General features: G+C 41.5%; 1 protein-coding gene across 1 annotated transcript; it reads left to right on the top strand.

Annotated features, from left to right (window-relative positions):
- The first annotated feature begins 3311 nt into the window (after positions 1-3311).
- LOC130121522 (myosin heavy chain, fast skeletal muscle-like) lies at positions 3312-15705 on the top strand. Its single transcript, XM_056290350.1, has 39 exons — positions 3312-3518; positions 3603-3746; positions 3837-3993; positions 4087-4114; positions 4210-4321; positions 4417-4509; positions 4602-4665; positions 5767-5865; positions 5965-6068; positions 6209-6347; positions 6633-6751; positions 6872-7021; positions 7132-7302; positions 7411-7711; positions 7954-8024; positions 8130-8217; positions 8323-8440; positions 8536-8659; positions 8758-8894; positions 8989-9244; positions 10555-10797; positions 10923-11099; positions 11191-11336; positions 11442-11532; positions 11634-12023; positions 12126-12252; positions 12428-12546; positions 12644-12840; positions 12941-13124; positions 13211-13376; positions 13502-13626; positions 13784-14092; positions 14184-14387; positions 14513-14638; positions 14742-14912; positions 15018-15122; positions 15220-15315; positions 15427-15558; positions 15671-15705. The coding sequence occupies exons 1-39, from the start codon at positions 3312-3314 to the stop codon at positions 15689-15691; spliced, it is 5811 nt and encodes a 1936-aa protein (XP_056146325.1). The 3' UTR covers positions 15692-15705.
- The last annotated feature ends 139 nt before the right edge of the window (positions 15706-15844 follow it).

Genomic DNA, 15844 nt, shown 5'->3' with positions numbered 1-15844 from the left:
TCCTCCCTCGCACTGCCCACCTCCTTCAGCCACTTTACGAAGCCCTGCGGCTTAAGAAGGCTAACGACCCTGTCGACTGGACTCCCGAACAGGTCCAGGCCTTTGACGGAGCTAAGTGCGCCCTGGCTAACGCTGCCCTCCTCGCCCATCCCACACCCACGGCGTCCATAGCTTTAACAACCGATGCGTCTGACATAGCCATGGGGGCTGTGGTTGAACAGCGTGTGGCGAATGCGTGGCAGCCACTCGCATTTTTTAGCCGCAAACTGCGAGATAGCAAGCGCAAGTACAGCGTTTTTGACCGGGAGTTGCTGGCACTGCACCCTGCAACCCGGCATTTCCGCTTCCTGCTGGAGGGTCGCCCATTCACGGCTTATGTGGATCATAAGCCGCTGACTTTTGCCATGTCCAAGGTGACTGAGCCGTGGTCTGCTCGTCAACAGCGCCACCTAGCGGCGATCTCCGAGTTCACAACGGACATTCAGCATGTGGCCGGGAAGTCCAACCCTGTTGCTGATTGTCTGTCGCGTGTGCTTGTGTGTCCTGTGCACCTCGGTGTGGATTTCTCCGCTATGGCTGCCGACCAGCCCAGTGACCCGGACGTCCTTGCCCTTAGGCCAACGCGTACCGGTCTCAAGCTAGAGGACGCTGTGATGCGGGAAGGCAGTCCTGCCCTCCTCTGCGATGTCTCCACCGGCCATCCCCGCCCCGTTGTTCCAGTGGCCTGGCGCCGTCGAGTTTTCGATTCGATTCACTCCCTCTCGCACCCTGGAGTCCGGGCATCGGTGAAGTTGGTCGGTTCCAAGTTCGTCTGGCCTGGCCTCCGCAAGGACGTCAAGGGGTGGGCAGCTGCATGTGTAGCGTGCCAGCGCGCTAAGGTCCACCAGCACACTAAATCGCCCCTCGAGCCGTTTCCGATCCCGGCCAGACGTTTCGACCACGTGCATGTGGACCTGGTGGGCCCTCTACTTTCTTCACAGGGTTTTACGCACCTGCTCACAATGGTAGATCGGACCACCAGGTGGCCAGAGGATGTCCCTCTATCCTCCACAACATCCTTGGATGTTGCACGCGCTTTTCTTTCCTCCTGGGTCGCCCGTTTCGGCACTCCGTCAGATATCACCTCAGACAGGGGCCCCCAGTTCGTGTCAGAGCTCTGGTCGGCACTTGCGCGATCCTTGGGTGTGCAGGTACACCGCACTACCGTGTATCACCCTCAGGCTAATGGGTTGTGTGAACGTTTTCACCGGTCGCTCAAGGCAGCGCTGCGCGCTGCGCTCTCGGATGGTAACTGGGTGGATCGTTTACCTTGGGTTATGCTCGGGTTGCGTTCGGCTCCTAAGGAGGACCTCGACGCGTCACCCGCTGAGCTGGTGCTCGGTCAGCCACTCCGCGTCCCTGGGGAATTTTTGCCTGGGAGTTCCGCTCCTCGACCCCGTCGGGCCGTTTATCCTTTTTTGTCCGACAGCACTCGGGTTCCAGGCCCCATTCACCACTATTTTCCGCGGTCGTTCGTGCCTGCGGAGCTCATGTCGGCTCGTTTTGTTTTTGTACGGCATGATGCTCACCGCTCACCCCTCCAACCCCCATACGATGGCCCATTTCGGGTTCCTGAGACAGGTCCTAAGGGTTTTGTGCTAGATATGGGTGGGCGTAGGGACGTGTCACGCTTGATAGGCTTAAACCGGCGCACAGGGTGGCAGGCGAAGTTGTGTTTCCGGCCCAGGTTCCCCGTCGGGGTCGTCCTCCTTCCAGGACCCCGGCAGTGTCTTCACGGGTTCAGCGTTCTGCTTCTCAGCCGGCTTTGGACTGTGTTTCACCTACTGTTTCGGCTGAGGACGGCACAGCCGTTATGGCAGGCTGCTTAAGCCTCCAGTGAGACACTAAGTTTCTTTCCAGAAGTCCCTTCTGGGTGTTCGGGGGGGGGGCCTGTGTGGCGGACACTAGGGGCTATGCCTCTCACCCAGCAGGACTGTGAGCTGGGGGCGTGGTTTACGTTCCCGGGCTCGCCGGGGCAGGGTTGTTCCTGCTGAGTTGGTTTTTGGAGTTGAGGAATAAACATCAAACTCGCCTTGGTCTCATGTGTTTTTCCTCATTCCTGCCACATCTCATGTTCATTACAGAATAAAACAGGTTGATGAGGTTGATGAACATGAATCGCAGTGACTTAAATGCAACCGAAACCTTTTATAAATATGTGAAACGCAACACCAACATGTCCCTGAATGAATGTGTTTCCTTGGCTTAAGTCGTGACGGTTTTATAAGCATTAAGCGTGCCAAAAAAGGGCCAATTATGGTTGTAATGTGGCAGGCACCACAATTAAACATTGAGCTGATCTATTTATACATTTTGATTTGCTAGACATGACCGATTAAATTATGAAAACATGAATGGAAAATTTAAAAAGATATTACATTTAATATTTTACTATTAAATCTCAGTATTTACATAAATATTGTTGTGTATAAAATCTTAAAGTCTTGATAGCATTTTCATTACTCATGTGGCTAAAATAATATATAAAGTGTTTATATAAAATATATGATTTTTTAAAAATAATGGTTCACTGTAGCACACACTGGGTGCATGTGAAAGGTACATTTTCAACTCTTCAGGGTGTGAAACAGAAAAGTTTGAAGAAAATCAAATACATGAGAGCCTTTTAAAGAAATGTCCATATTTAGTTTCTGCTTGCTTGGCAGATTGATCTCAATATAAGGGGGCTCATCATGAGATGAAGAGGCTGCAGGGGATTTCAGACTCTTCCAACCTGTGGTAAGTCAAGACTGATGGCTTCAGTTGCATTAGAGAAGAACGTTGATTCAGACTGTTTCTTAAAATGATATAACCAAAGTCTGATGTGAGGTGTTTGATTGCTTGAATTAAATAGTCATTACTAAAATAAGTGGTTTAGATAATCCAATGACAGTGTTTAAAAAAGATGAAAATAATACAATTTTGTATATTAATGCTTTCATAATTGATAATTTAGAAAGAGCAAATTCAAATAAATCATTGTGAAATAATCAAATTAATAAATAATTGTGGCATGTGTGTATATTAACTTTTATTTGGTATGGACAATCACTATATTGCTTAAAATCTAAATGATGGCAAATGATTGTTCACGTTTAGGGTCGACACTTGGGTAAAATTTCTCAGTGATTGGGTAGAAGAAAAAGGTGAGGTACACAAATGTCATAATTCACTGAATCCCTTTGCCATGTCTAGAATACAAAGCAAAAACAAATATTTATGAAATAGGAGAGGAATTCATTTCAGTGGTCTGTCTACAGAAAACTACCACCATGAGTACGGACGCGGAGATGGCCGTTTATGGCAAGGCTGCCATTTATCTCCGTAAGCCTGAGAAAGAGAGGCTTGAGGCTCAAAGCAAACCTTTTGATGCCAAAACTGCTGCATATGTGACTGATATTAAGGAGCTGTACCTCAAATGTACAATCCTGAAGAGAGACGGTGGCAAAGTCACCGTTAAAGTGCTTGACACCCAGGACGTAGGTGAAAGTTCATTTGAAAGAATTAATTAAAGTAATACTTGCAGAACTTTTTTCAAGGCAAACTCTCTTTCCATACTTTAGGAGAAAACGGTTAAGGAGGATGATGTGACCCCAATGAACCCTCCCAAGTTCGACAAAATTGAGGACATGGCCATGATGACCCATCTCAATGAAGCTTCTGTGCTGTATAACCTCAAAGAGCGTTATGCCGCATGGATGATTTACGTGAGAAAGCGTACTGGCTAAAGAACAATATTCATCTAGGACGCATGGACAGCATATGGTAAATGTTCATCTGTCTCTCATCTCTCTTAGACCTACTCTGGGCTCTTCTGTGCCACCGTGAACCCCTACAAGTGGCTCCCGGTGTACGATTCTGAGGTTGTTAATGCCTACAGAGGCAAAAAACGTATGGAGGCTCCACCCCATATCTTCTCTGTCTCTGACAATGCCTATCAGAACATGCTTACTGGTACGTCCTAGTCATAAAAATATATTAATTGACATTGCAATGAATATCTTCTATTTAAATGAAAAACACATTTCTTTCCTTTTCCTTTAACAGACAGGGAGAACCAGTCTATCTTGATCACGTACGTTTCACATTTATTGGCCCTCTATAATACCAACATGATCAAAGACATTGAGTAAATTCTATTAATCTGTGTATTTATAAATCTTTACCCAGTGGAGAATCTGGTGCTGGAAAGACTGTGAACACTAAGCGTGTCATTCAGTACTTTGCCACAATCTCTGTGGGTGGAGACAAGAAGAAGGACCAAACTTCTGGGAAGATGCAGGTATATTTACTCAAGTAGTTTTCAAACAAATTAGAAACATTCCTGGAGTTAAATATGTGCTGACATCAACATTATATGTAAAACTCCACTTGTAGGGCTCACTGGAGGATCAGATTATTGCAGCCAATCCCTTGCTGGAGGCCTACGGTAATGCCAAGACTGTGAGGAATGACAACTCCTCTCGCTTTGTAAGTGTGGATAACCATAAATATATATTGATTGTTCTGGATTGTATAATGCTTCTGTAGTGGGACGCTAAAAATTATTCTTTTCCTGACAGGGTAAATTCATCAGAATCCATTTTGGCACTTCTGGTAAACTGGCTAGTGCTGATATTGAGACCTGTAAGTATCAATCACATGTGCTAAAGTTAAACAATAGAATATAAAACGGAGTTTGTTATCGTGAATATTATCACGGGCTGTGATTTGTTTGCAGGCACAAGCCGAAGGATGGTATTGCATGGTTATCACACCCATGATGTTATTGCAATAACACACAACATCAAGTGTTCCGTTTTATTTTCATGGCAGTTCAACAAAGTAAAGAAAATTAACCCAAAAATATTGTTTGAAATGTGTTTATAATATGAACAATTTCTTCCACTAAAAAAAGTAGTTCCATCACAAGTGGCTTATTGCAATGCAACATGGTTCAAACAATGCTGTGGAAAAAATATCACTAGACAATAATATCACTACTTGCAATTTAACAAATACCATACATTATTAAAATGACTTTTATGCATGTTCAATAGGTAAGAAGGTTTGTAGGTAAGAAAATCATAGAAAGTGGAATGAGTTCATCTGGACACAAAGTTTATTGACATTCCACTTAATCCCTTCAATCTTACAAGGGTGGGATACCTGCAGTCAGTTGAGATTTAAGAGGTCACTTAGATAAGTGATGAAACATTTCTCTCTCAATAAACATTGTGTCCAGATCAACTGATTCAATTTTCTGTGATTATTAAAATGAATAACAGAAAACATGTATTTAATGACAACATTAGTCAAAAATGCAAGCTACGTTGCTTCATTTAATGAAATAATTGTTTGGGTAAATCTTAATCATTACACTGATGTCCATTGTGTAGTTAGAGAAAGTGTGTGTGTAGGATCTTTATCACATTATAGTTTTATTCATTGGTCTTCTCCAATTGAAGCCAATCCATCAAAAATAAGGATAAGTCAACATTAAACCAAAATGGATAATTTGATACATATCCATTGTTGACACAGTCACTCGATGACAACCGCTGACATCAGCTGTTGGTGAAATCAGCCATTACAAGCAGAATAGAAGTGAAGTGATACAGTAACTGTGATGTTATTGTAAATAACACATAGATCTCGGCCAATCAGATTGCTTGATCACAATCCACTGTTGTATAAATTATTACAATATTGGTTAGGTAGAGTTTTAAACATGAATAACACTTACAGATCTGCTGGAGAAGTCCAGAGTGACATTCCAGCTTCCAGATGAGAGAGGCTACCACATCTTCTACCAGATGATGACCAACCACAAACCTGAGCTGATTGGTGAGCTGAATAACAGCAAGTAGAAAATGACTACAAACCAAGTAGTTAATTGCTTTAACATTCCACTTAATAATCCCTTCAATCTTTCCAAATTTATAGAAATGACGCTCATCACCACCAACCCATATGATTTCCCCATGTGCAGCCAGGGTCAGATCACTGTGGCTAGCATTGATGACAAAGAAGAGTTGGTTGCTACTGATGTTAGTGATCTTCACTTTAACATCCAAACAGCATTTTTTTCATCTATTTTCTTTTGAGTATTTAACTGTAGGTATCCTGTGAAATAAGATGTCTAATTTTTATTTTTCTATTAAATGTCACTTACCTGTTGTAAATGCAGACAGCCATTGATATCCTGGGCTTCACCAATGATGAGAAGATGTACATCTATAAGCTGACAGGTGCTGTGCTTCACCATGGTAACATGAAGTTCAAGCAGAAGCAGCGTGAGGAGCAGGCTGAGCCAGATGGCAATGAGGGTGAGTATTACATTTATTCTGGATGCGGATAAGTTCAAAATGATGACATTTCATTAATATTGAAGGTTTTATTTTCCTTGTTGACAAATTTAACAATTAATGTCACAACAATTATTGTTAGGTTAATAGTCCTGCCATAAAAGAATGTCTTACCCCGGGTAATGCATTGTGGCTTCCCACTGCTCCGACGTAGTTAGGATGGAGAGGACTTATTTCCCCACAGAGATCAACAAAGTCATATTAATAAACCTTAACCATTTAAATGTATTTTATGTAATATTTTAGATGCTGACAAGATTGCTTATCTGCTGGGCCTTAACTCTGCTGACATGCTGAAGGCTCTGTGCTACCCCAGGGTAAAGGTGGGAAATGAGTATGTCACAAAAGGACAGACTGTGGCTCAGGTGAGTGCTGTGCCTTTATATGTGCCTGTGCCAATCTGTTGTTGAACTGATTTTAATAATTATCTCTCTCTCATGTTCAAAGATTCCAATTATGTTTAATCATATCACTGGGTTCCATAGGTTCATAACTCAGTGAGTGCCTTGGCTAAGTCTATCTATGAGAGGATGTTCTTGTGGATGGTCATCCGTATCAACCAGATGCTGGATACCAAGCAAGCAAGGCAGTTCTTCATTGGGGTCCTGGACATTGCTGGTTTTGAGATCTTTGATGTAAGTTTAAATTACTCATCTTTCACCTTTAATAGGTAGTTTAGTTTCATGATATCAATCTTTACTCTTTAACTATTAACTTATAACAACTAACCATTTCTCGGTTCCAGTTCAACAGCATGGAGCAACTGTGCATCAACTTCACCAATGAGAAGCTGCAGCAGTTCTTCAATCACCATATGTTTGTTCTGGAGCAAGAAGAGTACAAGAAGGAGGGTATCATCTGGGAGTTTATTGACTTTGGCATGGACTTAGCTGCCTGTATTGAGCTTATTGAGAAGGTAAACAGTCACCCTTGTATTTCAGGCAATGGATATTTCAATAATGTAATTAATCTTAGTATGCATAGGGCCAAGAATTATCTTATTTTCTCCTTCCATACACTGTAGCCCATGGGTATCTTTTCCATCCTTGAAGAGGAGTGCATGTTCCCCAAGGCTTCAGACATAACCTTCAAAAACAAACTGTATGACCAGCATCTTGGAAAAACCAAAGCTTTTGAAAAGCCAAAACCTGCCAAGGGCAAGGCTGAGGCCGACTTCTCTCTGGTGCACTATGCTGGGACTGTGGACTACAATGTCAGGGGGTGGCTGGACAAGAATAAGGATCCTCTGAATGACTCGGTTGTGCAGCTGTATCAGAAGTCTGGAGTTAAATTGCTGCCCGTTTTGTATCCCCCTGTTGTTGAAGGTACCATATCAGCAAATGGAATTGCTATTTTACATTTTTAACAAATGTTTTCCTTTTTTAACATAGGTTTTTCTTCTTCTTTTTTAAATTGTAAGACTCCTCTTAGTAATCTGTTTTGTGAGTGATACATTGCATTATTAAATGTATGTATTAAAATCATCCTTACGATGACCTTAAAACATTTTTATCAATGATGAAATTAAACAACACTCATCATAAAAGCTTGTGATATTTAATAACAGAGGTTGGAGGTAGCAAGGGAGGCAAGAAGAAGAAGGGTGGTTCTATGCAGACTGTGTCTTCACAGTTCAGGGTAAGATTTAAAAACTGTTGTTATAGTTAATAATTTGCATACACAAACACACTCCTAGATAGATAGATAGATATTACATGTCATGTCTTTATTTTCTGTATGCAGGAAAACTTGGGAAAGCTGATGACTAACTTGAGGAGCACCCATCCTCACTTTGTGCGTTGCCTGATCCCCAACGAGTCAAAAACTCCAGGTATTTTAATTGTGATAAATGCTTTTGTCACTGTAGGGTACGGTAGCTTACCATTTCAATAACACTTAAGGGAAAGATGGAATTATGCTTTTGTATTTTTTACAGGTCTGATGGAGAACTTCTTGGTTATCCACCAGCTGAGGTGTAACGGTGTACTGGAGGGTATCAGAATTTGCAGAAAAGGTTTCCCCAGCCGAATCCTTTATGGTGACTTCAAGCAGAGGTAATCATTGACATTTCAGTGGTAAGGAGGGATTATTAAGCTCAAAAAAAGTAAAAAGATTTAACAAGACATTGTCATGAACTGTCATACAAAAGGTACAAAGTGCTGAACGCCAGTGTTATCCCTGAGGGGCAGTTCATTGACAACAAGAAGGCTTCTGAGAAGCTTCTTGGGTCAATTGATGTTGATCACGAGCAGTACAAGTTTGGACATACCAAGGTAAACATTACTGTCTTATATCATGATGAGGCAATTAAATTGAATTCCATTCATAGCTGAAAAACAGTCGAATATGATATTTGTTTTACCCTCCTCAGGTGTTCTTCAAAGCTGGTCTGCTGGGTACTCTTGAGGAGATGCGAGATGAGAAGCTTGCTAAACTGGTCACCATGACTCAGGCCCTCTGCCGTGGTTACCTGATGAGAAAGGAGTTTGTTAAAATGATGGAGCGGAGGTATGTTCCAAGAAATAAATTAAAAAATACAAATTCATGAAATATGCAGTCTCAGAATGATGTTGTCCATAACAATAATATATTCATCCCTTAGGGAAGCCATTTACACCATCCAGTACAACGTCCGTTCTTTCATGAATGTCAAACACTGGCCATGGATGAAGGTGTACTACAAGATCAAGCCTCTTTTGAAGACTGCTGAAACTGAGAAGGAGCTTGCTAATATGAAGGAGAACTATGACAAAATGAAATCAGACCTGGCTACTGCTCTGGCCAAGAAGAAAGAACTGGAAGAGAAGATGGTTTCTATTGTGCAAGAGAAGAATGACCTGCAGCTACAAGTGGCATCTGTTAGTAGACTCAATCGACAGCTTTATTTCTGAATTTAAACAGAGCTTACACTACCGTTCAAAAGTTTGGGATCACCCAAACAATTTTGTGTTTTCCATGAAAAGTCACACTTATTCACCACCATATGTTGTGAAATGAATAGAAAATAGAGTCAAGACATTGACAAGGCTAGAAATAATGATTTGTATTTGAAATAAGATTTTTTTTACAACAAACTTTGCTTTCGTCAAAGAATCCTCCATTTGCAGCAATTACAGCATTGCAGACCTTTGGCATTCTAGCTGTTAATTTGTTGAGGTAATCTGGAGAAATTGCACCCCACGCTCCCAGAAGCAGCTCCCACAAGTTGGATTGGTTGGATGGGCACTTCTTTGAGCAGATTGAGTTTCTGGAGCATCACATTTGTGGGGTCAATTAAACGCTCAAAATGGCCAGAAAAAGAGAACTTTCATCTGAAACTCGACAGTCTATTCTTGTTCTTAGAAATGAAGGCTATTCCATGCGAGAAATTGCTAAGAAATTGAAGATTTCCTACACCGGTGTGTACTACTCCCTTCAGAGGACAGCACAAACAGGCTCTAACCAGAGTAGAAAAAGAAGTGGGAGGCCGCGTTGCACAACTGAGCAAGAAGATAAGTACATTAGATTCTCTAGTTTGAGAAACAGATGCCTCACAGGTCCCCAACTGGCATCTTCATTAAATAGTACCTGTTAGAGCCTGTTTGTGCTGTCCTCTGAAGGGAGTAGTACACACCGGTGTAGGAAATCTTCAATTTCTTAGCAATTTCTCGCATGGAATAGCCTTCATTTCTAAGAACAAGAATAGACTGTCGAGTTTCAGATGAAAGTTCTCTTTTTCTGGCCATTTTGAGCGTTTAATTGACCCCACAAATGTGATGCTCCAGAAACTCAATCTGCTCAAAGAAGTGCCCATCCAACCAATCCAACTTGTGGGAGCTGCTTCTGGAAGCGTGGGGTGCAATTTCTCCAGATTACCTCAACAAATTAACAGCTAGAATGCCAAAGGTCTGCAATGCTGTAATTGCTGCAAATGGAGGATTCTTTGACGAAAGCAAAGTTTGATGGAAAAAAAATCTTATTTCAAATACAAATCATTATTTCTAACCTTGTCAATGTCTTGACTCTATTTTCTATTCATTTCACAACATATGGTGGTGAATAAGTGTGACTTTTCATGGAAAACACGAAATTGTTTGGGTGATCCCAAACTTTTGAACGGTAGTGTATGTTGACATCCTCCATGTTTTGTTGTTTTTATTGTTGTTTTTTATGCTTATTTGTTAACTAGGAATCAGAGAATCTGTCAGATGCTGAGGAGAGATGTGAAGGACTTATCAAGAGCAAGATCCAACTGGAGGCTAAACTCAAAGATACAACCGAGAGGCTGGAGGATGAGGAGGAAATTAATGCTGAGCTGACTGCCAAGAAGAGGAAGTTGGAGGATGAATGCTCTGAGCTTAAGAAAGACATTGATGACCTGGAGCTTACCTTGGCCAAAGTGGAGAAGGAGAAACATGCCACCGAGAACAAGGTTCATGAGTGTCCATTTATTTTGCTAATATGTCAGCCAGTATCAATAAGAATATAATAATCTGCTATTTATTATCTGTCTTGATCCATTGAATACATTTTATTTCATTTGATTTGCATATGTAGGTGAAGAACCTCACTGAGGAGATGGCCTCTCAGGATGAAAGCATTGCTAAGCTGACAAAGGAGAAGAAAGCCCTTCAAGAGGCACATCAACAGACTCTTGATGATCTGCAGGCAGAAGAAGATAAAGTCAATACTTTGACCAAATCCAAAACCAAGCTTGAGCAGCAAGTGGATGACGTGAGACTTTTAAAAGTGTAATTAGGTACTAAGATTTTTAAAAGTGATGTGTCTGCTCTTGAAATTTAATTAAAAATATGTTAATTTGCAGCTTGAAGGTTCTCTGGAGCAAGAGAAGAAACTCCGCATGGACCTTGAGAGAGCCAAGAGAAAGCTCGAGGGTGATCTGAAACTGGCTCAAGAATCTATCATGGACCTTGAGAATGACAAACAGCAGTCTGATGAGAAACTGAAGAAGTAATTGTTTAAATAACAATTGTGGCTAAGATTTTATAATACATTCAGAGTATACATTTTAGGATTAGAATCTTACAAATGATGTAACTTGAATTTATTCTTTAGGAAGGACTTTGAGACAAGCCAGCTTCTGAGTAAGATTGAGGATGAACAATCTTTGGGTGCTCAACTACAGAAGAAAATCAAGGAGCTCCAGGTTTTTTTTTTCAAGTTTTTAATAAACCTCGTTTTTCATCTTTAAGCATACCCTGTGTTACGTGTAAAAGTTTATATTTTAATCCAATATTCATTTCAAAGGCTCGTATTGAGGAACTGGAGGAAGAAATTGAGGCTGAGCGTTCTGCTCGTGCCAAGGTTGAAAAACAGAGAGCTGACCTCTCCAGGGAACTTGAAGAGATCAGTGAGAGACTTGAGGAGGCTGGAGGAGCCACTGCTGCTCAGATTGAGATGAACAAGAAGCGTGAAGCTGAGTTGCAGAAGCTGCGTCGTGACCTTGAGGAGTCCACTTTGCAACATGAAGCAACTGCGGCTGCACTCCGCAAGAAGCAGGCTGACAGTGTTGCAGAGCTGGGAGAGCAGATTGACAACCTGCAGCGTGTCAAGCAGAAGCTTGAGAAAGAGAAGAGTGAATACAAGATGGAGATCGATGACCTCTCCAGCAACATGGAGGCTGTTGCAAAGACCAAGGCATAATGCTGTTCTTACATGAACATTTTGTAAATGCAAATTTTAGAAAAAGCATAAAAAATGGGAATACATTTTCTTAACTATTGCAATTTTAATTAACAGGGAAATCTTGAAAAGATGTGCCGCACACTTGAAGACCAGCTTAGTGAACTCAAAGCTAAGCATGATGAGACTGTTCGCCAGATAAATGATATAAGCAGTCAGAGGGCAAGGCTCATGACAGAGAATGGTAGGTATTGCCTCCAAACCTATTTTTACATTCATAAAAAGTGCCAACAACAGGCTTTGGTTTTTGTACGTAAGTTTAAGGATAGTATTTGTTTAAGAAATAATTATTCTGGGCCATACCAAAGGAAGTTTTTAAAATGTGCAAATTTTAAAAAGATGAATTTAATTTCCAACAGGTGAGTTTGGTCGTCAGCTTGAAGAGAAAGAGGCTCTGGTCTCCCAGCTGACCCGAGGAAAACAGGCCTTCACACAGCAGATTGAAGAGTTTAAGAGACAGGTCGAGGAGGAGGTTAAGGTCAGTAATTATTTACACTTTAGATTTCATATGAACTTCATAGAGAATTTCATGTTCTTAAATTGTTTGCTAAAAAAAAACCCAAAACCTCATCTAGGCCAAGAATGCTCTTGCCCATGGTGTGCAATCTGCTCGCCATGACTGTGATCTTCTGAGGGAGCAGTTTGAAGAGGAGCAGGAGGCCAAGGCTGAGCTGCAGCGTGGAATGTCTAAGGCTAACAGTGAAGTGGCCCAGTGGAGAACCAAGTATGAAACTGATGCTATCCAGCGCACTGAGGAGCTGGAGGAGTCTAAGTGAGTCAATTATTCATTTTCTCTTATTCACTTCGATTCATGTTTTTTATTTGACTTATTTTCTCTTATATACATGATTACTTTGACAATTGTTTAACAGGAAAAAGCTTGCCCAGCGTCTCCAGGAGGCTGAGGAGCAGATCGAGGCTGTGAATTCCAAGTGTGCCTCTCTGGAGAAGACCAAACAGAGACTCCAGAGTGAAGTGGAGGACCTCATGATTGATGTGGAGAGAGCAAATGGTCTTGCTGCAAACCTTGACAAAAAGCAGAGAAACTTTGATAAGGTGTGATCATGTGTATCCCTATTCATGCTATAGCCACTGAAAGGAGAACTTTTTACCTTACTAATTTTCGCACAATTATCAAACAGGTCTTGGCAGAATGGAAACAGAAATATGAAGAGGGTCAGGCAGAGCTTGAAGGAGCTCAGAAAGAGGCTCGTTCTCTCAGCACTGAGCTGTTCAAGATGAAGAACTCCTATGAGGAGGCTCTTGACCAGCTGGAGACCATGAAGCGTGAGAACAAGAACCTGCAACGTGAGTATTCACTATTATAAACATCAATTATATTTGATATAACATTAGTGTATATTAGCCTGGATGAATTGACATAACCTACACTTCAATGCTTAAAAATACTAAACACATGTAACACACTGCAGAGGAGATCTCAGATCTGACTGAGCAGATTGGTGAGACTGGAAAGAGCATCCATGAGCTGGAAAAATCCAAGAAGCAGGCTGAGACAGAAAAGTCTGAGATCCAGACAGCTCTTGAGGAGGCTGAGGTAAAATAATCATTAACTGGAAAGAGGTCAACATTTGCAATGGGCAGTGCTTTTTTCTTCTGAGTGAAATCTTCATATATAATAGAACAAGGAGGCAAATGAACAAAAAAAAAATTAAAAGTTAAGAAGGGCCCTACATTAACAATTCTAATTTTAGGGAACCCTGGAACATGAAGAGTCCAAGATTCTGCGTGTCCAGCTGGAACTCAACCAAATTAAGGGTGAGGTTGACAGGAAACTGGCGGAGAAGGATGAGGAGATGGAGCAAATCAAGAGGAACAGCCAGAGGGTGGTTGACTCCATGCAGAGCACTCTGGACTCTGAGGTCAGGAGCAGGAATGATGCCCTGAGAATTAAGAAGAAGATGGAGGGAGACCTGAATGAGATGGAGATTCAGCTGAGCCATGCTAACCGCCAGGCTGCTGAGGCTCAGAAGCAGCTGAGGAATGTTCAAGGACAATTTAAGGTACATGACATAACAACTGTACAATCAACCACTGTATATTACCTTATCAGATTTTTTTTTAACTATTTCCATCTCAAAATCTTCACACAAGGATGCCCAGTTGCACCTTGATGATGCTGTCAGAGCACAGGAGGATCTGAAGGAGCAGGCTGCCATGGTGGACCGTAGAAATGGTCTCATGGTGGCTGAAATTGAGGAGCTGAGGGCTGCTCTGGAACAGACAGAGAGAGGCCGCAAAGTGGCTGAACAAGAGCTGGTGGATGCTAGTGAACGTGTTGGTCTGTTGCACTCTCAGGTAAGCAAATAAACAAACTACTTCAACACTGATTTGGGGTGATACTTTATCCATGTCATTATCTGCATCTCATTGAGAATGTGTGTGTGTTTACAGTCATAAGTAAAATGATACCATTCTTTCAGAATACAAGCCTTCTGAACACAAAGAAGAAGCTTGAGGCTGAACTCATTCAGGTCCAAAGTGAAGTGGATGACACTGTTCAGGAAGCCAGAAATGCAGAGGAGAAGGCTAAGAAGGCCATCACTGATGTAGGTTTACATTCTTTTTGTCAGAGCTTTTGTTAGTCCGCAAGTCTGGAGGAGAACACATCACTTATAAAACTGTTAAATTAATAATGATTCATTTTTTTAGGCTGCTATGATGGCGGAGGAGCTGAAGAAAGAGCAGGATACAAGTGCTCACCTAGAGAGGATGAAGAAGAACCTGGAGGTCACTGTCAAGGACCTGCAGCATCGTCTAGATGAGGCTGAGAACCTGGCCATGAAGGGTGGCAAGAAGCAACTCCAGAAACTGGAATCTAGGGTAAGATAAAGCAAGAAAAACCACATGGTAAAACATACATAGTTGAACCGACGAACAAACTTTCGAGCATAAACTGTGTTGTTAATGTCTAACTGTTCTCCATAGGTGCGTGAGCTGGAAACAGAAGTTGAGGCTGAACAGAGACGTGGAGGAGATGCTGTTAAGGGTGTTCGCAAATATGAGAGGAGGGTGAAGGAACTTACATACCAGGTATACTATATTCCTCTCAGATTCAACCAATTAACTAACTGCAACACCACGATCGAATAAACTCTTACTTAAATGTAAAATTTCCTATTTACTTTAGACTGAGGAGGACAAAAAGAATGTCAGTAGGCTGCAGGATCTAGTAGACAAACTTCAGTTGAAAGTGAAGTCCTACAAGAGGCAGGCTGAGGAAGCGGTAAGTTTTAATTTCAGGAACATAAAATTGTTCAAATCATATTTGAATTTAGGTAATGTTATGTAACATCCATGTAATTCATAAACAATGCCATCTATGATGGGTTTACAGGAGGAACAGGCAAACTCTTACCTGTCCAAGTGCAGGAAGATTCAGCATGAACTGGAGGAGGCTGAGGAACGTGCTGACATCTCTGAGTCTCAAGTCAACAAACTGAGAGCTAAGAGTCGGGACTCTGGCAAGGTAAATGTGTGTAAGAGCATAACTGATAATCAGTCTGTGTGATATGACATATAAGTGTCATTTACATAGTGACTAAATATCTTAATATATTCTATTTCTTTTTTCTTTACAGGGAAAACAGGCTGCTGAATAGATTTGCTGACTTTCTCCATTTTATGCCTCTTCTTATGAAGAATTCATAAAATATGAATTCTTTGTTGTCAATAAATGTTGCTGCTAAAATTATCTTGTTTCGTTTGACTAATCAAGCATTTTTTAAATGTATCTGCTGTATTAGAGTCTCCAG

This window comes from Lampris incognitus, chromosome 12 (genome assembly GCF_029633865.1).
Source record: "Lampris incognitus isolate fLamInc1 chromosome 12, fLamInc1.hap2, whole genome shotgun sequence".
Classification (NCBI taxonomy): Eukaryota; Metazoa; Chordata; class Actinopteri; order Lampriformes; family Lampridae; genus Lampris; species Lampris incognitus.
This window is presented reverse-complemented; position numbering and strand designations above follow the sequence as displayed.